Below are 27,080 nucleotides of genomic sequence, written 5' to 3' on the forward strand. Positions count from 1 at the left end.
TGTTGAACTGAAAGTATCAGTGTGTTGCATTAACAACAGAAGCGACAGCTGGGAAACAGCCATGTCCCAGAGCAAGACTGAGTTGATGCCTGGGAGTTATTCACACATGGAAACTGAGTGGAATCGGTGCTAGAGGTCCAGACAAGAAGCAGAGTAGAACCACTGTGTTGATACCTTCAGCACAGAGGTAAATGAAGTCACATGTGTAGTGATGGGACACAAAGGAAAGTTTTCAGGAGATGGGGAAAGACCAGCAGCTCGATCGCCTTTATCTTAAGTGTTGCTTACTGAATCTAACCTGAGATCCTACATGAAATGAGTTTGGATGGATTCAGCTTTGCTTTAAGTAGTCAGCAATCCATGCCATGGAAAGTGCAACACTAAGCTATTACACTGAATTTGGCACAATTGGCAGTCTGTGCCAGGAGAGGCAGAAACTGAATTAATGTGAGCATAGCCAGCTTACCAGCCCCTAAGAAATGGTCCTCGAAGCCAGATCCTCAGTGGATCAGTTCATGATACTCAACACTTTCAGGAAGCAACACTTGTCAGTGAACTTCAAAAGGCTGCTCATCCTTTCAACACAAATACTCAAAGATGGAAACAAAAACTTTCCTGTAGAGGTTTCCCTGGCAAATCAGCATGAGGCAAACACAGAGAAATATGCAGACTTTCACAAAAACATTAGTTTTTAAAGGTAAAAAAAAATGAAACATGATGCAAAAAAGTAGGGTGACTACAAAGTAATAATGTTCAAAGCACCTATTGATCATATCTTTCATTAGCAAAGCTAATGGCTAAATTAATGTTTTTTCTTTTGCCTGAAAAGTCTTCAGCCATGGAAATTGCATAGTCCCCAGACCACAGACAAATTTCCTGGGATAAGTCACAATTTCATGCAGTTTTTGGTTCCTTGATGGCTTAACAGATTTTTTTTACCTTTTTTTTCTTCTTCTTCTTTTTTTTTTTTTTTAATTGAAATAATAAGAATGATAAAAATGAATGAAGTATAAGCACACAAAGCTGCGAGGTCCTAGGTGAAAACACTGCTCAGGCTGGAGAAGTATGTAGGTAACAGCTCCACCCTCAGACTCATTTACAGTAAGCTGCTGCCACTCCAGCAGGTCCCTTTTTCCTCTGAAGACCCTATTTAAGGAGCTTTTTGGGAGCACTCTACTCAGACTAAGAACTGCGGGAAGAAGAAACAGAAGGCATCATGATGTTGCTTTCACGAGATGCAGCATGCAATGCTTTGTGATGCCTTTTCTCTGGGCAGCTTGGATCTACATCCCTTGGAGAAGGGGATTATCCTCCCTTGGAGAAGCAGCAAGCCTGAAGAGCAGTCTGCTTTTCTCTTCTGAATCACTGATACGTGCGCTATTTCTGAAATGAAGTCCTTGGCCACAGAGCTCCTTTTGTTGCCTTTTTCCACCCACCTTGCACATTCCATGCTGTGCTTTAAAAGTTTACCACCTCCTGAGAGTCAGTAGGATCTCAGGGATTATACGACGGCATTGTTATCAACTGTTTTGTTGTTTTGGGAGGAGGTCATTGCATACTCAGCCCGACTGGTTCCATTCTCTTCTTTTCTCATGGGTTTCCTTATGTGATCCCAGATTCGGTGATGTGTAGGTAGGGTGAGAGAAAAAGAAAGGACAGTGATAAACATCTTATTTGTCAATACAAAAAAGCAAGGACATTAAAAGGTGTGTTAAAACTGGCTTTTTCCTTTCTATTTTCCCTTTCTGAACAGAGGTCAAATCAGCAGTTAAATTTTGTCAAGCCTGATGATTCACCTGGAAGGTGAGGGGTCTGCTCCTAAGCCGCATGCAGGCAGATTGTCTCCCCCTGGCAACCTCCCAGCTCTTCACTATCTTCATTCCTGGAATGGAGGCACAGTCTGAGGCTCTGCGTTTGGCCAGCCATTGGCCTTTCTCCTTGAAGTGCTACACCATTCAAACTATGCTGATGGCCAGTTGTGTCCACTGAGGACCCAAATCACTCGCCAGTTCAGCCACTCAACAGTCATAATAAAAACTCCATGTTCAGGAGAGGACTCCTGTGAGTAGATGTAGATACGCACATCTGTGGTGATCACCCCAGACTTCCTTCACTGTCAGTGAATAGAAAGAGGTAATTTTAAAACAAGATTAAGATCAGCTGCAGTGGATGTCTAAAATTAGCCAGATACTTTGTGCCCAAGGCATCCCTGTTTCTCTGCACTGCCTGTGAAGGAAACATAGTTTACTAGTTCAGAGAACTTCATGTAGGTGTTGAAGCTACTGGCCATTGGCACCATTTTCGTAACACAGTCCAGGTCCAACAAAACTGATAGTAATTCAGAAAATGCCCAGCAAATACAGAAAACTAGCAAGAATCTGTGAATCACTGAGCAAAAGCATCTTTGGGATTTTAAAGAGACTCTGGAGGGGAAGACCAGAGCAAAAGTCCCGTAACAAACAATGTTACTTCATGTAAATATTTCCCCTACAATTTTTCTCCTCAGAAGTGGAGCGACCTTTATTTAAAGCCAAAGCCTCACACATAGCAAGAGGCAAAAGCATGTGCTTTCCAAAAAGATATCTCAGCACACGTTTGCGCCTTGAGCATAAAGTGCTTGTAAGGGCAAAAAGACAGATACATAAATACATAAAATACATTTCCTGCTATTATTCTTAACATCATTTAACAAAGCAAACAACAATTGATAAAAAAAAAGTTAACAATATTTAATTTTAGCAGATAAAAGCATTAGTGAAAGGTATATAGAGAATGATTACAGGAAGGTAAGTTTGTTTCTCTTGTAATCTTGCAGAAAATATATTTGACTGCAATGTTTTACTCCCCTCTTTAGCTGGTGAGGGTTAGGGCTTGTTAAAATTAGCTGTCAATCCAGTTGTTAGAGAATGAAAATGGAAGAGAAGAGGAACCTAAGAATTTTGTTGAAGTCCATTTCAGCTGTTAACATGCTGTGCTTGCCTGCTTTTGGAAACACCTCCTATGGCTCTACCTATCATGCCATTACAAAGCAGCTTCCACCCCACCGAAGAGAAATGGAGAATCTGATGGCAGCACCTTCCTCATTTCCTCATGGACAGGCAAAATGTTGTGGCTCTTTTTAAACTTCTCTTTTGTTTTCAAAATTTCTTTTATTTTCCCCTTCCAAACATGAAAATTGGCTTTATGAACAGTCAAACAATGAAGACATTTTGGCCACTATCAGCTCTGTTGCCTTCTTTCTTTATTTTGTTGTCTTAAGTGTTTCTGCAACTTTCCAGCTCCGTTTGCTTTTCCTGCCTAGATTTCTTTCTTCAGGAATTATCTTCCACTCATGTTTATCTCCATTTTTCTTTCTTTTTTTTTTTTTTTTTTCCTTTTTTTTTCTTTTTTTCCTAGAGGTGATTTCAGGAACAAATTCTTCAGTCCTCCTGAAATTGCCCTTTCCCCCTTCTACCCTCTTCTAGCTTTGTTTTTCTTGTCCAGGAGCAGCTGTTTGCTCTTTCACTTCCCAGCATGGAGCTGAGTGATTCAGAGACTCCCCTCTGACAGCAAGACCTGTCTGAGGAGCCTGCTGGAGAAGCTACCCTTGATATTGTACCGCCTGCAATGGAATGCACTGGAAATTATTTGTTCAGAGAGTGAAAACAGTGGAATGGAGATTTTATCAGGGTTCTGCTGGCTCTCTGTAGCTCCCACATCCTCCTCTGCCTTATCAGCTGCTCAGGATTGGTGTGAGTGAAACACAGCAACTACCTTGGGGCTCAATGAAATGGCAATTTGAGTCACTTATTTTTGGCAGAACCAAAGCTCAGGCTTGCAGAATGCTCTGCTTAACTCCCTTAATTTATTTCCAAATGCATGACAGATATAGATTTGGTGTCCCACTTGCCTCAGTTATACCATTTAAATCATGGGCTTGACACTACTTTATGCATTTATCACATTGATTAAAATTGACTCATGCATTTAGATAACCAAAGACTTTTTAATATATTGCAAATTTTAAACTGCCTTTTTACATTAGGGTACTAGCTCTTTTTGTGTCTAACTCTGTGTCACTATTTCTTTTTCCCCTAAAGTTTTACTGATCCAAATATACAAGTTCTTTTACACACCAAGGAGAACCCTATTACCCTATTTTCTGCCTGATAAGTAAAACTGTACATGATCTTCCTACATGTAACACTTCAAGCTCCCCTTCATTTGAAATGCTGTGGCCCTGTAGTTTTCCATTTCCATTCCAGGGTTGCTCTTCACTGGTATGGACGGATGAGTCAAATTAGTGAAGGGAAAAAGCAGGGAACTATTCATACCTGACATACACACTTGGTGTCAGGAGAAACAGGCTGTTTGCTACGTGCTTTGCCTTGCTGTGCTTTGCAGTGTGATTTGCTACACATTGTGCTTTAGCAAGAAAATTGTTGCACTCTTCATGCAAAACAACCGTGAATGAAAGATAACTTCAACTCTGCAATACACGCCTGAAATGATGCATCAGTCCATAATGACCTCTCCACCACATATGCATTAATTTGCAAGAGTCCTAAAATCAAGATATCATCAAACAGGTATTTACTAGAGCATTTCACGTGCTAGACTTCAGTTTCTGATGAGATTCTGGTAACATAACATGATAAACTTTGTTTGCAAAAAAAGAAAAAAAATGCATATTGGCTTATGCCAGCACTCAGCAGAGTTCTGTGTAAAGGTCAATATAACATTCAAACAGGATTTGTATGTTCTGACTTTAGAAAAGATCACCCTCAGTGGATTGGGGAGAGAATTGGAAAAAGGTAAAAAAATGTGGGCTAAGATAAATGCAGTTTGGTAGGAAAGAAAAGGAAAGGATAACAGTAATAATAACAAAATACAGAACAAGTGATGTACAACACAACTGCTCACAGCCTGCTGACTGATGCCCAGCCAGTCCCTGAATAACAGCAGCCAACTCTCCATGGTCATCTCCTCCCTGTTTTATTGTTCATCATTTTACCATATAGTATGGAATATCCGTAGGGCCAGTTTGGGTCAGCTGTCCCAGTTCTTGTGTTCTTCCAGCCCCTTTGCTGGCTGGGCTCTTTGAGGAATTGAAATATCCTTCACTTTGAGTAAACAATGCTCACCACAACTGAAACGGTGGTGTGTTATCAACATTACTCTCATTCTAAATCCAAAACACAGCATACCAAATCCAGAACATACCAGCCTTTATAAAGAAAATTAAATCTATCTCAGCTGAAACCAGGACAGGAAAACACTTCTGGGCACATGATCATGTCTAATCACAGAACTCAGCTGGTGTGTTCAAACAACACCCTCCTGCCAGCTTTTACTACTGAGGTAAATTTAGCATAGATGTAAGTCTATGTTTGTAATGCACTACTGCTGGTAGAGTAGTATGGGAGGGTTTCTCTTTATTTTTCTTATTCTTAAACATTAAAAAGATAAAATATATGACTAATAGATTTTAAAAAATTGATAAATGCACCTTCTGCTGGAGCTCTGATATTCAGCTCAGGACTGCCAGGAGATACCTGCCTTCACTTGAGATTTACTGAAGGAAATGCCTATTCTGCTTCCTACAAAATGGGAATAGAGAATGAATTTTCTCTTTAAAAATGCAGTCAGACACTATGCCTTCCCAGCTGTACACTGTTTGCAGAGATGCTCAACGCCCAGATGACCACAGTGCAAGTCTGTTCTTTCCTGAACAGTGGTACAAAATTGTAAATTGTACTTAGAATGTACAACAAGGAAAGATAAATAGCTGCAGACCTGGTCTACCACAAGCCCCACAATGACTCCAGAGCCCTTCCTGTGCTTGTATTTGCAATAAATTCAAAGCTGCTATCCACAAGGATGAATATTTCATTAGATATTAACACATAAAAATTAATGTTTTTCTGTAAAATTGAATATCATACAACACACTCTTTTGCTTTATAGGATTGGTCTATCCTCATGTGTATAGTGGAAATACCCATGCTGTCTAGGTATATGCAGTGACCCATTGGCAGCAGCAACCTTCTGGGTTACAAACTTTTGTAAGAAATAGGGTAGATATCCGATATGTGTATTTTCACACAGTCAAGCCTCCCATGCTGCACTGTTAGCGGCTCCTGTGGCAGCTAGACTTTGCTGCTGGAAGCCCAGACAAGATGTGGGCTACCATCATTCTTCAGAAACATTCTCATTTAGCAGATCTGGACGTGGAAGAATAAATTTTACAGTTTTTTATTCAGTTACTGGACCATCTCAATAGCCAGCATTTTTATAAGAATGCAAAGAATGTGAATGAAGGGTGTTTACATCTCAGCACTGTAGGTGTTCATCAAACAGCAGCTTGATTCATGCTGGGCATCAGCCACCAGAAATGAATCTGTTCCCATAATAGCAACTGCTGGGAGAAGCAAGCTTGCTTTCTAAGACAGGTTTATGAGCAGAACCCCTGCTAGAGAGGCGCAGTGCACTGAAGGAAGTTGCTTTATGAGAGACAGCTGTCAAATCTAGAAGCTTGTGCACAGCTGCTCACCAGGAGCCCTGCCTTACAACCAATCTGGGCTGGCCAGCCTGGTGCAATGGACCAGACACACATGCTTTGAATTGAAAAGGAAGGTCACTTCTCTGAGATGGTTTTTAAGCCCATAGAAAGGGAGTCATATTCCAACTTCCTCTGATGCCTTGGAGAGGTCAGAAAAGTTCAGTCTGGATATTATTTATTTGACATTGTAAAGGTAGAAACCAAAGAACTCCTAAAGAAGAAAAATATTTGAAACTTTAGATTTTCTCAATTCAATTAGTCGTATATTGACCATCAGTCTGTCCACTAAACAAACAGCACACTGTTACTTGTAGGAAGAGGTTACTGGCTCAACTACTTCCCATGTACAAAGCAAATGATTTACAAATATAATAAAAAACAGCTCCATCTGGACAAGTTACTCAGTTAATCTCCTACATGGAGACAGAGAGAAGATCTGTGCAAGTGCATTTGCTAGATCTGTGCATTTGCAAAATGGAAGTCTCTTTCACAGCACTGCAAATCATGATGCATCAATAGGCTTTGATCTAGCCTTAAGATACCGTCTCCCAAGCAAAATTTCTTCTTTTCTGGGTGTTCATATGAGAATTTTCAATTCTGTAATTTATGGCTCTCCCTCACAGCCACATTTAGCTGACTGATGTCTGGAGTATATTTAAGCAAGATCTGCAGGCATGTGGGCAATTTCCACTTTGGGGTGTTTCACACTCCCCTGCGACAGTCAAATCCCCCTTGCTGTGCACAGATTGAATGTCTAGTCTTTGCTGACTGCTTCTCTCAGTGAAAAATATTTCCATATGGAGCTCTCTCTGCAGCCATTCATCAGCACTTAGAGGCCCCCTGAGCTCTTGGACAAAAAAGCAAAATGCAGTGGGCAGGGCTCCTGCTGCAGAAGTGCACCTACCCCAGCCTACTGGAGACATAGGGTATGCATCTGGTAGGAGAATTTGGCCTCTTCAGACCACAAGTAAATGCAGTAGATTGACGAGCCACACATGAAATTTAAGAACTGGAGTTTAGCCTTCATTTATTCTCACCAGGACAAAGTCAGGAGTAATTCCACAGGCTTTGGTGGACTTGAGCAGGATTTGTTCTGATGTACCAAAGGAGGATCTGGCTCTGGGAGCCTAAGGTGATGCAATTGCCTTTTCTACTCAGCTTTCAGTTAAACCAACTTCAGAATTAATGTTCCTTACTTATCACTCACACAAAACCTATCTTAAGAAGCATATTTATTACTGGACTATTAACTGAGGTAACTGATGAAAGTACTTTCAGTGACTCCTCGTGTTACACCCCACTCTTTGCACTCATTATAATGATCTTTAAAAGGTTTTATTGACTAGTGAGATATGACAGCTGATGTTATCCATTGGGTATTCTCACTGTGAAAGACATAATCGATGTGTTTTGATGACAAAAGGAAATAAAATGAATGGGCCTAATGTGAAACAATGAGCTCATGTGGCTGACCTTTCAGCTTGGCAAAAAGCCACTAAATGGAAAAAAAGAAAATAAAAAAAAGGAAGAGACATTTAAAGCATGAAATAAAGGCACCTTACTTTTAACAAAGCCAAAAAACGTCTGGAGTATGGCCAAGGCCACAACCAAGCAACACAGAAATTGTCTGGCATTGCCAGTACATATGTAGTGCCCTGCTAACTGAGATTGTAGGTAACTGTTGTTTTAGGCAGGATCTGCCTTAGCAAGTCTATAATTAAAGAGAGAAGCCAGCTCAAATTTCTGTCCTAACCTCTTACGGAAGACAATAAACATGCTTGAACAATTTAATCTAATGAAAAAAAAAAAGAGGGGATGGGAATCATTTCAGGGAATACCAGAAAAAAGCTGTTTAAAAGAAGAAATACGAAGGAGAGAGGGGCAAATTTAACATGGATATGCGAATAATTTTGCTGTCCTCAGAAGAACGGAGGTTTGAATTGGGACTGCTGGAGGAGGAAGCAAGGAATGAGTGAAAGTGACACAGGTTCAAGAAGGAGGCTGATATGTGTATGGTAGGAATTTGTTATGGTTTAACACAGCAGGCAGCTAAGCACCACAGAGCTATTCACTCCCTCCCTCCCTCCCTCCCTCCCAAGAAGAGAATTGGAAACAAAACAGAAATTGTTGGTTGAAGATAAAAAGTACTAACACAGAGAAGTAAAATGGAAAAAAATGTGATGATGTATGAACTTACCACCCACCGCCCAGCTAACAATACAACTGCCTGCCGACTGATGCTCTGCTGTCAATGCAATGTCTCCTTACAGGTTTGGTCCTTCATTTCTGTATGTGTGTGAGAGCTCTTTGTGCACAAAAATAAGCCATGCACATTCCCATGGGTGAGGATGTGAAGCAGCAAACCTTGCTCTGATCATCTGCTACGTGCTGGTAATACAGAACCATCAGTGCTAGCCTAAACTTGAGATCTTCTTTTAGTCCCCCAATGCTTTCCAGTCCTTCTAGTACAGATTGAACAACATTGATCACTATTGTGTACTTTCAGTCCTCAAAGTGCTTAACAAACATTAAGAAAATCTGAAGAAATGTGCTATTTAAATGCCCACTGTATCAATCCTGATTAAAACCTAGCTTGTTTTATATAGACATCTAAACAAATATGTCGAACAAAACATGAGGATGGCTTAATTGATTTACTCAGCTATGCTGGCCAGTAAAATCAGTTCTAAACTATTACTTAGCTGAGCTCCGAGGTAGAAGTTGTCCTTACTAAAAAGGATATTTATATGGGAAATGGAGGAGGGAAAGCTGCAGGAACTGCATCCCATGTCTGCAAACTGGCTGGTAGTTGGTACGCCAGGCCAATTGGACTATAAATATGGGAAAAAATGTGGGGTTGGAATAGTAAGGTGGAAGAGGGAGCAACAGCTACTCTCCATTGCTCTCTCACAATCTCTGAAGGACATTATGTCTCTCACCACCCAGTCAATTATAGATATTGCCATTCTAGGCACTGGACTTTTCCACCCCCAAAACAAAGTTGATCCATGCTACTTTGTGCCCAGATTTTTTGCTGAATGCAGATGGTTATCTGCATATAGTTACGCGCTATTTGATCCCTTGAAAAGATAGGCAGCAAGCAGACAGAAGAGCAAGGCCACTGCTATTTCAACTAATCATTTGAGTAGAGTTTCACATAATTATTTAAACAGATGCATTCTGTGCAGGTGAAACAAAATTCTCTGCCTATTTTCTAGTACAGAAATGTCTCTAACAGAAGACTATCTATAGGACAAATAAATGCAAGGAGATGAGAAGAAAGCTAAAATTTGTAAAATAAACAGACCTGCAGCTTTCTGTATCACTTTGCATTTGAGGCAATCTGTCTCTGTTACCAGTTAGAGTAAAACCACTGATTTCCAAGCAGCTGCTCCTGAATTTCTCCAGTCACAGAGAAAACTCTGCAAAGCCAGATCCTTCTCTTTGCAAGAAAAATGCACACCTGCCATGAGCTGACTCTACACAGTGGTCCCATCTTTCCCACGCTCCAGGTGTGCAACTGGGCAAGTCTGTACGGAGGCAGAGCAAGCAGCAAGTCCAGTGCACCTTGATGTATGCACAAAGATTTGGATTTATGTAGTTTGGGAGCTAAGTAGGTTCAGCTAATTGCAACTAAGGAAGGATTCAATTCAGCCTGTCTCCATGTTCAGAAGACCACAGGGCTCTCAGCGTTAAGAGCAACTGAAGGGAAGAGCCAGATTAGCACACACTTATCACTGCTTGGGAGTATTAACGTCTTTCACAATGTTTTGTGCCACAGCCTCAGAAAGAAGACACCCGAGAAGGCACTGCATAATTTCTCCATCTGGAGCCTCTTTGCAAGAATGTTTTAAGGCAAAGGCAAGAAAAGGAACCACCTTATTTTCCTATTATTGACTTGTAAACAGATGAGACCAGACCCTTCATTCCTCTCTGTTTGCACTTCACTACCCGGCTTTAGTTAGGGTAAGAGATGCAGGGATACTCCTAGAACAGGCCATCTTCAAAAATGCCTTCTAACATAGATATTTAGCCAACAACTCTCAAAGCCAGACAATCTGGAAGCATGTTCTCCAGCCTGATGGTACTGAAGGGGATAATCACACACCCGCTGACTGATGAAACAATTGAGGAATGAGGCAAACATGTGGCTGAGCATGACCACCCAGCAAGTGTCATCTTCTCTCACACTGACCTACAGCACATCTTGCCTTTTCAGCAAGGCTCTCTCAAAGTGGGAGCTGAGTGCTGCTTAGCAACCCAGGAGCTTTATAAATATGTAGTACTGGGGTGCAGAGAAGAAAGGATAGTTGAGCAGAAATCAGATTAGGTGCAGAATCTGGCACTGGCTCTTGCTATGCCTCAAGTTGTATGGCCTCTTGTATGGCCTCAAGTTGCAGGGTAAATTTAGGTTGGATATCAGGAAAAACTTCTTTACAGAAAGGGTTGTTAGGCACTGGAGTAGGCTGGTGGGTGGTAGTTGTGGTAGTTGAGTTGAGACCCTGAATGTGCTTAAAAACCATTTAGATGTGGTGCTCAGGGACATGATTTAGCAAAGAGTTGTTAGAGTTAGGGTAGTATGGTTAGGCTGTGGTTGGACTTGAAGATCTTTAACATCAATTGCCCAAGCAATTCTATGTTGATTAGACTTCATGCACTTGGTGACTGCCCAGCCTGTAACTTGTCAAGATCCTTCTGTGAAGCCTTAATGCTCCTAAGGGAGTCAACAGCTTGGATGAAAGTGATGGGAAGAACTGGTGCCTTCCTCCTCCATGGGCAGGACTAGCATGTGGTAGCTCCAGTGCAGAACAAATCAGGTCCAGACAAAACCTACCAGGGACAGCGCTGGACTCGCAGAGGAACTGCTGGAAGCAGGGTACTCATGCATGTGACTGGGTTCAATCCTGGCTGTTTTGGCTCTTTTCATGCTGTGGCAAGAGGGTGAGTACCAGCAGTGAGGGCAAAAACCAAGAATTTGGCTAGAGACAACTAGATATGACTTGAAATTCAGTAGAAATAGCTGGAAAGAAACACAGGCTGACAGTGATGAATCAGGCCCATGCTTCTCTGGCTTTCTCTTTCTAAATTATTGGGTTTTAGAAGTCCTGCAAATCCTCTCTGTCTGCTGAGCCCACAGGGACCTGCAGCTGTTCCTACACTGGAGAAATCAGGCTCCACTGCTCTGACTCCAGATGCACTGCAAATCCTCTGTGGAAAGGGACAGGGAATGATAAATGCACACAGCAGGTTTCCAGGGGATTCTCTGAGTGTAGAGGGAATTTCTGTGTGGTACAGTGATGGAGTAACTGATTCCTATCCTAGCGCCAGGGGTACAGTTTCCTCTGCTTCATAAAACAGATTGTTCTGGGCATCCCAGTGTGCTACTGCTGGGTTTTTGCAGGCTGTAACAAACACAGAACCACAAGTACCCTAGATAACCCAAACAAAAACTTTCCATAGGTGTACCAGCACACTGTACCAGACACATCTCAGACACAGCTGTGATTTTTCATCTGCAGGGTCAACCACAAGAGCCCTCATGTCAGCTTGCAGAAGTTTAAAAATCAAATGAATTTCTAAGGAATAGAAATTTATTTCTTTGCCTTGTGGAGTTTTGAATATGTGGGAGTCTTGAATTTAAAGTCCATTTTAAGAATTATAGGTGAAAAGAGTGGGTGAAAGATGAAAATCCCATCTTAAACCCTAATCTCATATTTATACATATTACTTCAGAAGCTGCAGCTTCAAGAAAAATGACATATAATAAAAAATCATTTAAAAATCATTCAAATTGGCAAATCTTCCATTCTAGACCTCCAGCATCTGACTGTATCTTTGACTTGTGCTGGGTACATTTTGGCAATATTTCAGCTAGTACAACTAGATTAACATGAGCATCACACAGGTGAAATCCACATGTAGCTGAGTTGTGCTGAGGCAGTAACGGTAAAATACTTTCACCTGGTGCAGGATTTCTGCCCATTTGATGTGCTAGCCTAATCTGCAGCAGAAAACAGAAAAATGGCAGGTCATCAGTCATGCTGTAGATATCCACGTTATAGCAACCATGTAGATTAGACCATTCTTCTGTCTTGTCATATTGAAAAACACTGTTTTGTTGCAATTAATAATGATTTTGGACTAGACTGGTTTATCTCAGTACTTCTCATAAGAGACAGCCATATAGCTATAGAAGAAGGGACTATATAGTGCCTTCTTTTTGGGAGTGCAAGCAGTACAAATTGAGAAACAGAGGGCTGTGATCTGTCCAGTAGGAAACACACACAGTGGCTCACTATAGCTCCTGCCTCTGCTTGGTGTTTTCCCTTTGCAAGCACCTGCCTCATTTTGTTAAAAGTCAACCTCCTGAAGCCTGTTCCAACTACTGAAACTAGACCTTGCAGTACACAGGGTCCATAAATCACAGGGCAATGCTGAGTACTCTAGAAAACACCTGAGCAGTGAATTTTAAAACAGTGTAAATATGACCCGTCATTTTATTTCAGTACAATGTTTTCTCCTATTTAATTATTATTTGAAGGTGAACTCACTACCTATGTAAGGAATTGCATGTGTAGGCATTTATGGTACCATTCTCTCAGGCTACAAGACACATACAAACCTGTTGAGGCTTGACAAAGTTCGAGTATTGAGTAGAAGGTATATTATGTTAGACTTTGCTATCATCAGGCTGTTTTCTTTGCTGACTTAGCAAGAGGGCTCTTTGTCAGCAAAACCTGTGGTACAATGAGCACAGAGGTATTTGTCCTAGAATTCTGCAGAACCAATGAGTCATATCCCTAGGCACAATAAGAAGCTCACAGGCCATCTCAGATGATATGGATGTTCTGGGGAAACTAAGTACAGGCTTTTCATGTATTGAAAAAGATTCTAAACATCTCCTGCCAGGTTACAAGGCCTATGCATCAGCTAGCACAGAGACTTGGGTGCTCAGCTTTGCTCTCTGCTTTGAGACTGGAGAGATGGCTCAGTATCATAATTTTATATAGACAACCAGAGATTTGTTTTCCCCTTTTATATAAATGCCTCATAGTAAGGCATTGACACACCACTGAGCTGCAGAAACAGGATTACAAAATGCTGATCCCTTTCTCCTCCATTTCAGCTGTTTATTTACAAAAATTCTCTCATTAATCTTCTTTGCTGTGTTTACTTCCCACTTCAGTTCAGTCTTACTGTCTTACCATGCTTCAGGTACTTACATGGTAAGGATATGTTGAGAAAAGCTCAGGAGGCAGCCACCTCCAGAGCTGATTAAGAGAAAGAGAGCTCCACTGATTGTTTTTTGAAGCTGCACTGATTTAAGCCAGATTAAGATTTGATAGAGCTGCTTGTATTCATGGTGCATTGCCCAAGACCAGTCAAGAAACCATGTAATACTGAGATGGCCTTGCTCCCTCCAGCCTGTGCTAATTGTCTGTGGACCTCCTGGTTTTACTTCTTGGTGAGTATGCTCCAGGGAAAGGGAAAGGGCATCAGGTTTTTAGAGGGATAAAATGCTGGAGAAACACCTGGAGGTAGTCCAGATTTGGAACTACATATTTGGTTACTCATTCAGACATGCAAAGTGTTACAGAAATCCCTGACTTTGAGAGTGCTATCTTTACCCTCTGAAATGAGAATTCCTACTACCTAAATGAGTCTGAGTTCTGCCTTGTGGTTATGCCTATTCTAGAAATCTGCAGACAAAAGGTGTCACAGACACTGATGACTGCCTGAACAAAGTGCAACACATCCAGCCAATTCTTAGATTCCTTTCTAATATTCTTTGTGAAAGTTTCTTAAGAGAAAATTCAGATTTTTTTTTTTTTTTAAAAGAGGAAATATCCTTCTGTCATTGTAACCAAAGAGAATAGCTGTTCCTCTACTGCAAAACTGGGGTTGCCATCGTCAAGCATACAACCACACAGTAGCACAACACAGTCTCTTCAAATGATTGACAAAGGTCATCTGTGCAGCTGCAGAAATCTAGAACTGCTCCATAGGTATCTTCCCAAGAGTTTAATATATCTGGCAGTGCTCTGAGTATTAAAGCTGATCTAAATATTTTGGTATTAGTTCCCTTCTGCACCAGAAAACAAAGGAGTGGATTTCAGCATTTCTTATGAGCATTTCATATGAGAGAATTTAATATTTCCAGAGAGATGTGGGGATGGAGATAACAACAGGCTGGCTTGGTTTCACTAGTTATTTCATACAAATAAGCAACAATTCACTAGGTTGTATTTCATGACAAAAATGGCTAAGTGCCAAAAACTTTTGATAAGCCAAACTCTAGCTTACTGAAAGGAAAACTCAGGTGAAATATTTTATACAGAGCAAATAAAAATAGAGCTGAGTTATGATACCTTAGGAACAGGTACTCCCTGTCTTCTTGTAGCAGAAAAGCAGATACAAGAGAATTGGATTGGGTCTGGCCCTTTGAAACTGTAGATTTTAACTTCAGTGCAATAGCATTTTTCTACTTTTTCTTTCCACTTTAAATTTGATTCTTCTGAAAGTGAGGGTTTAGTACAACAGAATCAAGCTCCGTGCAAATAAATCTCTGCCTGTACTCTTCTGCTAAGACATTAAACACTTGCTATACCCTACAATCAGATACTTGTTATTATTTCACTCTTCAGCATCTCTTTAGTGCTTATATTGCTAATTAAGATGAGCCTCATGCTTTAGGCTAAGTAGGATACAGATATTGTTGATGGCCAAGCAATAAATCCCACTTCATTTGGAAGACTATTAAGCAGAGAAATATGGAATCAAGCTATCAAGTTAGTTCGGTTATGCTCCTTGCAGTACATAATACATAATACTTAAGGATTTGTCACTGAGAGATACACACCATATATGTTTACTGTAGTTTAATTCAGATTGGCTGATAGTGTGAGTTTTGCCCATGGGTAAATGTACTTTATAAGCAGCTTGTGTTCAGTATCTTCTTGGTATTATTATTTCAGTTTATTTCTCTTTTAGCTGATCAGCTTGTGAGAATTTTACATGTAGCTTCTGTAGGCTCCAAAAAAGATTTTGAACCATCTGCTGCTTGCTGGCAAGCCAGTTTTCATGCTTACTGGTGCTTTCAGTTTCTGCTGCACCTCAGGCTCCCATCAGAGAGAGTTTCCAAACATGAAGATGTGGACCTTTCCCAGCTCTTCCAGGAAGAGGTAGAAAATTCCTGTCTAAGAATTCTGGAAGGTGATACACAATGTTTTTCAGAGCATGTATTTGGATAATAATCCTTGCCACTTTTGCATTTACACTGATAGTCAGACAGCAGGTGTTGAACCTAGCTGATGTCCTTGAGATGTAGGCAAATGGTTTGATATCTGTCTCAGAGTGAGGAAACTAAGCAGGAAACGGTCTCAAGAGTCAGCTCATGATGGGCATTGTAAATAGTTCCTTCCTAGCAAGCTTTGCCATTCTCCTGGTCCCCCTTGCTGCTGCCTCAACCATCAGCTAAATGGTGGCAGCGAAATGAAGCTTTGCCAACTTCATAACTTGCAGACATGCCTGATGTGGCACAAAGAAGGAAGGGATGCTATTCAGTGGTGACCCACTATATTATCCTCATCCTGAGCTAAGAAAGATTCAGCATAGGCAAGGGTGGGATCTTTCGTCTGGTTTCTTGTTTTTACATAGAGAGAAACTGTGTGGGCCTTTCCTCGGACAGCAAGGGTTATGCCATGTCATGTCTATACCCCAACCTAGATACAGTTGAAGGAGGAGAGTCTGAAAGGGATCACATTTGAAGGAGATGAGAGTATGATAAGCAAACAGACAACATGCTGCCCTGGGAGCAGTGGGAGCCATATCTGTCAGAGACACTGCAATGACAAACATCGCACTTCCTGGAACTGCAAAGAAATAAGGGTCTGGGGGGATTGAATGTGAGAGCTGATGTGATGGACTTGTAAGAAAGGATGGGGCAAAGCACAGGTACAGAGCATGATGGAGCACACTGAAGGGATTCAGCTTCAGTGTCACTCAGATTAATATCCTCCTTCCTTCCTTAGCCAGCTCTACCTCCCAGCAAAAAAATAGAGTGAAGGATTTCTCACACTATCTAAAACCAATTCAGCTCAACGATATGTGATAATACTCTGTGTTGAAGGCAGAGATACTTCTCTTGTGTAGTGACTTATCTTATTTCTCAGGACTTATCAATAGATAGCCTTTACAATAGATCAAGGAAGTTGAGCTACTGAGGGATTGCTGCCAGGCACTTCAAGGCATCTGTTTAACAGTTGTTTAAGAAAGGACTCATTGATGAAAAGCAATGCTCTAGTTACTCTGTAAAAAATATAATTAATAAGATTTTTCTTTATAGCCATCCATCCCACAGCTGAGCAGTTTTCAGCTAAGCATTTGTCAACACTGTAAATGTCAACAGTAAGACAAAAGAGGAATTTTCACTTTTCTCTGAGCCTAATGCCAGTTCAAGCTGCAGACTTGTATGTTAATATTCTCACCACTGACAAATAACTGGTGTCTTCATCAAGCATCTCCGTTACCCTTCACTGACATGAGACACAAGAGAGTTGTTTATGTGAACTCCCATAGCCTTTTCCAGGCAGCTCTAAATTTGTCTGATTAAATTTCTTTTCTTTATTTTCCATCTAGCAGCAGCAGAGAGCAGATCTGAAGAGCATTTTTTTTGCTAAGCTCACATTGTCCTGGAGAGTTACTGCTTCCATCGGCATATTTTGCAGCCTTGACAGAAATCATTCATAATTTGACATTAAGCAGACAAATGCAATAGCTGTTGAAAAAAATACAACTTTCCATAGGGAGTTGAACTTGTCCCCTGTGAACAGACCAACATAGATTATGAACTACAAGCAAGAAATTTTGCTGGGTTACCCATCCAACTGGACTCTGGTTTCAGTCCTCCACGGATGATTTTTTTTAAAGTGCAGTAGACAGAGTGAAAGCTTTCTAGCTCCTCAAAACTAATAACCATTCATTTAAGCTATACTAGAATAGCAAAGATGTCAATTTAATAAGGTAGTAGATACAGATTTCTGTTTTCTTGTCTGAATTCTCCCTTTTTGGTACTCTTGGATATACCATCATCCAAATCCTGCATAAATTTTTCAGGCAACCAGAAAGTACATGCAATACTCTACCATTGTGATATCCCTGCTGGGGCTCATCGAATGTCTTGCAGTTGCCTTGCACACAAATAACTTTTTCATGAAAATTATTTTGTTTTCCTGTTTTTTTTCACACCTTAGAAAGATCCCTCAAACATTCCAAACATTCCAAAGCTGGAAAAAACATCACTTTTCCAAATTGTGATTCAGATGTCACTGCAGCATCTCATGAGAGTTATGATTATTGTATTCTCTGTGGTGAGCCGAATGACCCAGCTGCAGTACAGTTCCTGCCTGAGACACCTACATTACGAAATAGTGACACGATGAAAACCCAACCGTGAGGCGTCCTCAAAGAAACTCCATCCACTGTGGGAATGCAGTTTCCCAGAAGGCACTTTCTTTTCTAAATCCACGTATTGGACTCACAGTCAGTGCTTTCATATAGAAACTTTCAAGTTTTGACTTTTTTCCAACTTTGGAAAGTTGAAATTCTTTTTAAAGAGTTGATCTCCCATCCCATTTTTCTGTGTAACTGATGGTAAAGCTATCTAACTGCCTGGAGTCTCAACAAGCACACATCTGTCACAGAGCCAGTGGCAGAGGAGCTGAGATGGTTACTACACACAGTATTGTACATAGGCTTCACATGGGCTTTTAAATTAAAAGAAGTAAATTTTGATTTTGATTATGTAGATTGAAGCAAGAAAAAAAAAAAAAGAATAATCAAGAATAAGTCAGAAGTTGAGTCTCCAAATGAAAAATTACACAAATTACCCTATAGTTTAGGTTATAGGAGCTTGTATCAATTTGAAATGTTGCACTTAGCAATGGGTCTGGGCCAAAAATCTCACATCCCACATATACATTTTGAATTGAAAGCTTATTGACATTATTCAGCATCCTGCAGCATTTTAACTTTGGGGAAGCTGACATTAACCCAAGCATTGTGATTTTGTCCCATTTCTAACTTTTCCTCTTCTCAAGCCCATGGCTGTGAATTGAACTTCATCCTTTACACAGACAGTACATAAATTAATTTTCCAATAAAAACACACATTGACCATAGAGTACCTCAGTCTGCATTTTGCCATTAGGATGCATTTGAAGAAAACCAAGCCAAGTCTTGGGTCAGCTTTTGTAGGATTACACTGCTCTAAGCACATTAAAAGCATCTGTAGCCTTACCTTTTTATGGCTTTGTAGCAAATGATGACAACTACAAAGAGGAACACTAGTGTGGCACAGCATACTGCAATGATAATAATCAGGCCTGGCCACCAGGTCTCTTCAGTGGGGCAGAAAGTAGACTTGGGAGCTGTAATAAAGAGTGTGGAAAAACACATGAATTCTCTCGCATAAGCTGAATATAGTCAGATCCATTTTAGTTACTCATACAGTAGCACAATGCCAGGGCCACAGATTCATACAAAGAGGCTGCCTCACATTTAGGACAGTTTATATTTTTCTCCCAGTCAATCCCCCTGTTTGGTACAAGATATTTCTGTCATGGTTTCCAGATGACCAAGTTCTTGTGTGTCGTTGCTATCCACAGTGTTCAGCACGGAGGAGAAACCTCTACCTGCAGGAAACCTCTCCCCTCCTCCAAGATTGTCATCTTCTGTACATCAGCAGCAGACGTCATGCTGATAAGGACAGGCTTTCAAATCACATTAGGGGAGGTTTATAAGGGAGCAGTAGCAGTGTGTACCAATCAGTATCGCAGCTGCTATCATTGTAACCTTGGAGAAAGGAAGGGGAATAGGTTTTAAAAAAACAGGAATTTCATTGCATTTATTAATTGCTCATAGAGGACTGTGGCTGCCAAACTTCTTCCCTGTTATGCATCCCAAATGTTAAGAAATGTTTACAATAACAAATGCTAACTCATGAAAGCAAGCAATTGTTATTACATTTTTCTTATTCAATTTAGGGATAGAATTGTGTGTTTAATGCTACTCAAGACAAGCAACACTTTGAATCGGAAGTACAACTGGTGGCACTTAGCTCAAATCTTTTTCCCCAGGGCCAAATTCTTTTTCCCATACTTTCTGGGACACCTGTTCCTTGAAGGATGGTGAGCAGTAGACAATGCCATGAGCAACACTTGTTATTGCAAAGGGGGAAGAGACCCGTTCCTCAGTATACTCAACCACATAACTATCATGAGATGCTGGGTCCTTCTAAAGGAAGTTCAAAAATGATTCAGTTAATGGGAATGACTAAATCTGCATTTTCAGTTAAGTAGAGGAAATAACCAAATATAGCAAAAGGAAGCTGAGAAATCAAGTAAGTTGTAGAACTAACGGTTCCTGGTTCCACTTCTTACAGTCTACTTCCAAACCATTTCAGCAAATAAATTTTTACTTTCTTACTGTGACGCTGCAGAGTTAGTTTCCACTGGGGGGGATGGAATTATGTATTGTATTCTGATATGACCTGATATTTTATGAATGATTTAAATATTGTTATCTTTTTAACATTCCAGAACAGAGAGCATTTCAAAGATAAGAATATGCTGGCATGCAGGAGCATACATACTCAGGGCCAAATCTACCCCCCTGATATTGCCCCAAGGAACAGAAATGGTTCCACTGAAATCAAATGAAATGTATATGCATATGATACAATCATACAGAATAGGACTGGTAGGGTCCTTCGTACCTAGTTCCTATTCTTCTTCCATGGCAGGATTAACCAACCTAGTCATAGAGTAAACCAAGATTGTGAAACCAGGTTGGGTTGTTCTTCTGTACAATAAATGAGAGTAACAAATGGCAAAGAAAGGGCCTACAGCAACACCTGTTACCTGCTTGAGTAGCACGTGCTCCTTGGTGCTTTATCACAGTATTTTTACATGGAGAATAAACAGATACATTTGGAACGGAATAGTGAAAATGACACCTGACAACTTAAATGTAGCTATTAAAGACAGGAAATAAGAATTGCAAATGTGGAGATGACCCTTAATTCACCCAGCTCCATTCCTTTCCTCACTGGTCCAGACCAGGCACTCAGAAAAACATGAGAAACAACTCCGGAAGTCATCAAAGCCTGTTTATTAGTTGCTGGTGATTTTATACAGCTTTAAAAATTATGTTATATTTCTATGCTTATTATTGCAATGCTAAGTAACCTTAGAAATGTCCACTATTCCCAGTAAGCTTCTGGTTGTGTGGTTGCTTTTACCTTCCTCAGTGTGCATTTATACTGCCCTCATTACTGTGATATATTCATCTTTAATGCATTTCTTTCCATAATTACCCTCTGAGGAAGAGCAGAACTGCTTTAATCCTCTTGAACGTATGGGAAACCAGAGCTTGGCCCACCTGGATGCCCCATATATCAGGTATGAGGCACAGAGAAGTGCCCCTTGGAGAGGCCCACACTCAGCTGTCAGTGTTAGGAAGACACTGATGTCTCCATCACTGAGTGCATGGCTCTGAACTGCTCCCTCACGGCCTCCATCTTTGTGCATCCTCTTCTAAATCTATTATAAAACAGAAAAGGCATATTGTTCCAGAACTAAATTGTATCTTTTCCCTTATTTGATAAAGAAACAATGAACCATGTGCTGCTGTCATTCACAGTACTGTTTCAGGAAAGGAGGACATCCCTGGGTGAAGGTAGTTCCTGCATCATCACTATGGGGTTACCAAGAGCTGACATCTGCTTCCTTGGCATCCGGTGCTGGTCTCACATGATTGACTTCAGCTGCTCAGAGCACAAAAACCTCCTGATTTGACTAATTCCTGTCTGCTCTTCATTGGTCTCAAGATCAGCTGAACAGAGAAAGTGATTTTCAAAGCAACCTGAGGAAAATGTTCGTTTTCTCCTAGGCCCTAAGGTGCTGTTCTGCACCCTGAACAAACCACTGGGTAGAAAGTAGTTGGAAAGTTGTGACGTTCTGAAGATAAGCAACCTGAACAAAGCGACTGCAGGCTGTCATCCTGACAGAAGTCTTGTTAAAACACTGAACATTTCATTCAATTAATAAAGTACTAAAATAAGTCACTGATGCTAAACAGCAAAGATTTAAGAAAACACATATTGTCAAACTAGCCAGATATTTTCTGAGGAGAGTACTGCTTTGGTAAATACATGTATTACAGCTGGTATGATAACCTTAGACTTTGGAATGACATTTGATGTTGAGGCTATGAAACTATAAAGCTATACAGTATGCTTGGAACATACGAATTAAGCTAAAAGTCAGGGGTCTGGTATGCCCCAAAATCTAACTGTATATGCTACTGAGATAATTTGTTTTTTAGCAACTCTTTTTTTTTTTATCCCCAAAATATAGGAATAGATACTGGTACAGTTTGTAAATCATTCAGGAATGTACTCCACTACAAGTGGAGATAAGCATATTTAGATTAGAAACAGGATAATTATTATCATTAGGGGTAATTATCTGCTACAAAACTCTATCAACTCTGGTGAAATATTTCACTGAAAAATTTAGTTTAAGGTAGACTGTTCATTTCTCCTAAAAGAAGTCCAAATCCTGCTGCAGAGATTTATTTAAAATAACAATCAAGTCAAGAAAACGCTCTGCCTCTGGGAAGCCCTCACGAGCACAATGCCTTTTTTCCTTCTGGCCTTAAAAGTCAGGAAGTACAAATTTCAGTTAGGTTTACTTTTAGAGGGACAGTGCTTTCCCTTATTCCAAACAGTACCAAAGACTAAATAAAGACAGCATCAACGCAATGAATCAACAGTCCCATTTCAGACCAACTATGGGTGGCTTGAACCAACTTTGAGATAACAAACTAATGAAAATGTACACTGAGAGTAAAGGCATCCTGCAAACCCTTCAAGCACAAGAAAAATCTCACATGCTAACTTTGTTTGACTAAATTTGTTTCCAAGTCTCAACATTAAGGCAGCTTCAACTCTAATGCTAAGATAGCAAGAATTTGTATGCACAGAGGTCTAGCTAGCAATGGGCATCCCAGGTGTAGTGGAAATGCTAAGTCACAGCCTGAAACAGCGACTGGGCACCTGGTGGGAAGGCAGGGCCAACCCAGGGGAGCTCAGGTGCATGCAATGCAGCTGAGTGACCGGAAGGGATGAAGCAGAATCCTCATCTTCCCAGATGTCATTTAAGGGTTGGCAGTGGAGGTGAGGGTGACTTTTGCTGGAGATCCCTGCCTACCTGAGGTCTTCTAAAGGTAAGCAGCTCTTTTCCTTCATTTCTTCTTACGTTGTGTGTGGGCTTGTTCTCATTTGCTGTAGCCAGAGGCTTTGTCATCCTGCTCTTATTGTGGTCCTTTCTGTCCTGTTATAGCATTACACTAGGAAGGATTAGCTCAGCTTTACAGGGCTTCTCTGAATGTCCAGACACAAAAATACTGGGAGGAAAATGGAAATAAAGCTTCCATGAAATTATGAAGAAATATATCTGTTTTCTTTTTTGCAAATCTTAGAGTAGGTCACTCTCAAAATTGCCCTCATCTGCTTAAAACAAAATAAAGGGTGCTTTTGACTACAGGGATCATGCTGCGCTTCAGCCCTCCACAGAACCAGTGAGTGAGAGGAGGGAGGCAGCAGTCATCCCTCCTACCCTGGCCATCACTGCCACTCAGCTGAACAAAACAGGGATGAGACAACAAATAGACAAGGGAGCAGTGACCCATCTCCCACGTGCAGTCCCAGAGAAGTGTCTCTGGCTGGCGTCTGATTGTGTCAGCCTGCTACAGACTCAGTCCCAGGCAGCTGGTGAGTGCATGCTGACATGATGTGGAAGAGTGACGGTGACCTCCTCACCTCCCTACAGCAACAGTGACTTCATGTCTAAAAAAGGAAGAGTGCTTTCAAGATAAATCAAAACTGCTTATTGTTTTTCTTCCTGCTTTTTATTTCTGTTCCTGCGGAAAGGTCAAGAGTGCTGGTGTAATCATCTTTATGAGACACCTGCCCATTTTTAATATTGTATATTCACCACAGGCTAAGCCTAGCCATCTTTATGCCTGCAGCATTTCTCTCGCTCTTGCAAGGCTGTCTCAATCAGCCGTGTTCTTCTACTTTGCTGTCCTGGAAGCACACTGGATTGTGTTTTGAAAGTAGGCTCGTGTTCCAAGGGTCTCAAATGTTTTATCAATCTTAGTTGGAAATTGAAAGGAACTGAGGATGCAAGCAGTGTGTTTCTGCTGACCCATGCGTTATGTCACGTATGTTAGGGACCTGTTGATCTGCTAGCTTAGTCAGGATTAAGTTCTAGCCTCAACTTCACTTTTATTTGCCTTCTTATTTTGATAAACTCACTAATCTGTGCTTTGGCATCTCTGTTTATAAGACAAGGAGAAGCTACTAGTTCCTACGCCCATTATTGCACTAGGATGCAGAGCATCTCTGGCAGCTCTGGGTTCTCTGGATGAAGGGTTTGTTACCTAGCCTAGGGCATTGTGGAGAGATCTGTGAGTCAGTGTAAGCTCAAGTGTCTCTGGCTTGGTTACTGCATTTTGTCACGAAGGAGCAGTTACAGATGTGTTTGGATAGCCTGTATGATAGGAATACACTATGTGCACTCAGGGCTGCTAACAGGGAAAGGCAGCCAGCAAATCTTTCACAAAGAGCCATCTAATTAAATTTGTGTACTATTAGACTTTGATACAAATGTAGATCTTCAGCTGTTATTCTTAAAATGGATTTCAGGAACATGAGTAGGTTCTGTCCTGTTTGGGCTTTATCCAATGAAATTCCTGGATTTGAGGGAGAACCCTTCCTGGGAAGATGAGACAAATGAGCCTGACCAGAAGATGAGGGCCCTGGTGCTCCCTCCTCAGAGCAAAAAGCACTTGTGCATTGCAGTGGGTCTTCTGCTGTTACTCCTATTCCCTCTGCCCTGCACTTGAGATTCCTTGCACAATCTGAACATGTCAAAGCAAACCACGTGTCTGAAATGATTCATTTTGAAGATTCAGAAGCTGTAAGATATGAATGGATGCACTTCACTGTCTCCTTGGCAGGTCCAGATATCATCTCACTGACCTCCCTTCACAGTTATTACCTACAAATGCTAACAGGCAATGCCTGAGTTGCCAGAGGGCAGGTGAGGGAGTACATCAAACCACAGGCCAGTGGCACTGCTAGGATCAATGCAGGTCTACAGGCTGGGCCAGGCCCTTCACAGCTTGCTGGATGTGGCCTTGGGGACAGCCTGTAAAACAACCTTTGCCTCCTCTACCTCCAGACTGCTCAGCAGAAAGACAACCTGGATTTGGCCACATCAGCCATAATGCTGCTCTTTTGCCTCATGTTTGTAAACAAATCAATCTAGCTGGTGGCTGAAGAGCTTTAGCCATGGACTGTCTTCCCCACCCCAGTGCCCCAAGGCACTACAATCTCCTGGAGAAATCACAGCATTGTAAGGATTGGATGGGACCTCTGGAGATCATCTAGTCCAATCCCCTGCTAAAGCAGGTATCCTACAGGTGTAATGAAATGGCACAGAGAAGATATTGCAAGCAGACTGTCTTAAGGGAACAAGATGGTACATGGACTCTTAAACATCCAACATGAATGTTGATGGGCACAACATTCAAGATGTGGCTCCAGCTCTGCCACTGCTTCTCCCTTGATTCTCTTCGATAGAAACAGCAAGCTCCAAAAGAGCACTACGCTAAAGTACTTAAATCAGTACCCAAAACAGCAAATTAAATCCAGCAAGTGCACAAAAATACAAAATTTCCAGCCACGAGTTCTCAGGGCTTTTCTCCTCAAGTTGAGAGATGTGCTGTTGTCTGGTTGGAGAGGTAAACTTTGTGCAAGATGGTCAGCACAGAAAGCCAGATCCTTTAGCAGCTGTCATTAATTTGAGAGACTGGGCCAACACAACAGGAACGTGAAGCAGGAATGGATGACAACTTCAATAACAAAGTTAACTTGGGACAAGTTCATCTTCAGTAAATCCAAACATCACAGAATGGATTTGGATTATTTCAGTACTCAAAGAGCACTGACTTAAGAAGCTGCTATGTTGTATCTGTTTTCTGAGATGCTGCCTGGTAAGGAAAGACTGAAGAACTCCTTTACACCAGCAGTGTCCTGCCCCAGCATCCTCATCCCTGGATTATGGCTGCAACTATATACAATATGAGTAGACTGGCTTAAACAAAATAAGAGCCCCCTAATTTGCAGTAGATTTTGATGTACACAAAAATGCCACAAAATCTTTTTTTCCTACTTCTTCAGTTCTTTGTAGTCCTGTGCTTTTCCTGCTGCTTGTAAACTGAGGGCTATTTCCAGAGGGCTATGAGCCAGTCAGGTAAAAAACTGCTACTAGGCAATAGTAGTGTGCTCAGCAGAAAGCCTGTCTTGATTTACTGCCTCCCTCAAGTAGTTAGGTTAAATAACACTGGTGGAAATTAGCTATTCCTGGAGCAGATGATTCTTCTGTTTATCACATTATGTTGCAGACAACTTTATATCACACAGCTGCTCTGTGCATATGTCCCTACTACAGTTTTAAAGGGGGTACTGTTATCCCTGTGCAGTGGGAACTTCTGCTATAATAAAAACATGTGTGGGATAATGCTGGAGAAATTCCCTTCCCTGCAGCTTTCACACTGCAGACGCTGTTTCTCTGCACTCTCAGTTCACCTCTTTGTTTAGTTCTCTCCTCCTTTCTAAAAATAATTTCCATCTGAAACAAGAATCATGCGAGTATTGTGCTCAGATCTGGAGGATGAGACTTGAAGAAATGGAAGAAAAGAGCAGTTCTGCAGAAGCTTCATGGAGGTCATGGGTGATAGAGGGGTACACGGCTCATTGCAAGTAGGACTGTAACTTTGGGTGGATAAAAGCTGAGCGTGAATGTAAAAAGGGAAAAAGAGAGGTACTGTACTGGACTTCCAAGTGTGGTGCTTGATACCTGAGCTTTAGAGGTCATTTAATGTGGATTCGTTTGAGTTTTCTAGTAGATTTCACTGAAGTCTGGTGTACTATGCTGTCTTCAGTGACCTCACGTTCTCCTGCTTTTTTATTCTGGCAGATTTAAGAATCTTTTGAAAAATGAACTTGTCATTTTTACTAAAATAAAAATAATAGGAGATGAATGTACCGGTTACTCAGGCATAAGTGAAGCACATTGAGATGAAGCAGCTTGTCCAGAGTTGCTACAGCTTAGTGGAAAAGCCAGAAAACAGAATGTCTTTTGACTCCTGGCCAGTCCTACACTCTGGACTCCTCTCTGGGAGTCAGATGGAAACACTGGATTTAGTCATAACTGCATTTCCATGGTGGAAACAGTCAGATCTCTGCCCCACACTGATGCCATGCCCAGGACTTCTGTGCGGCAGAGACCTGTGGGCATCCAGTAGGTTATTCAGGAAGGGCTCATGCTAATCCTGTAGAAAGCTTCTATTGGTTTTAACATCACTGTAGTGGAAGAATGGCTCTTCAGGTTAGAGTCCTACATGCTTA

At 41.1% G+C, this 27,080-nt stretch overlaps 1 protein-coding gene across 1 annotated transcript in view; it reads right to left on the reverse strand.

The window, feature by feature from the left end:
• Window positions 1-1,501: 1,501 nt before the first annotated feature.
• Window positions 1,502-27,080, reverse strand: part of PRIMA1 (proline rich membrane anchor 1) — a gene marked incomplete at both ends in the record, with an annotated part of 42,747 nt that continues 17,168 nt past the window's right edge. The window contains 2 exons of the mRNA XM_079537399.1: window positions 1,502-1,601; window positions 18,840-18,969. Of these exons, the coding sequence (XP_079393525.1) occupies window positions 1,502-1,601; window positions 18,840-18,969 (230 nt within the window). The remainder of the gene's footprint in view (window positions 1,602-18,839; window positions 18,970-27,080) is intronic.

The sequence above is a fragment of the Tetrao urogallus genome (assembly GCF_951394365.1).
Source record: "Tetrao urogallus genome assembly, chromosome: 6".
Lineage (NCBI taxonomy): Eukaryota > Metazoa > Chordata > Aves > Galliformes > Phasianidae > Tetrao > Tetrao urogallus.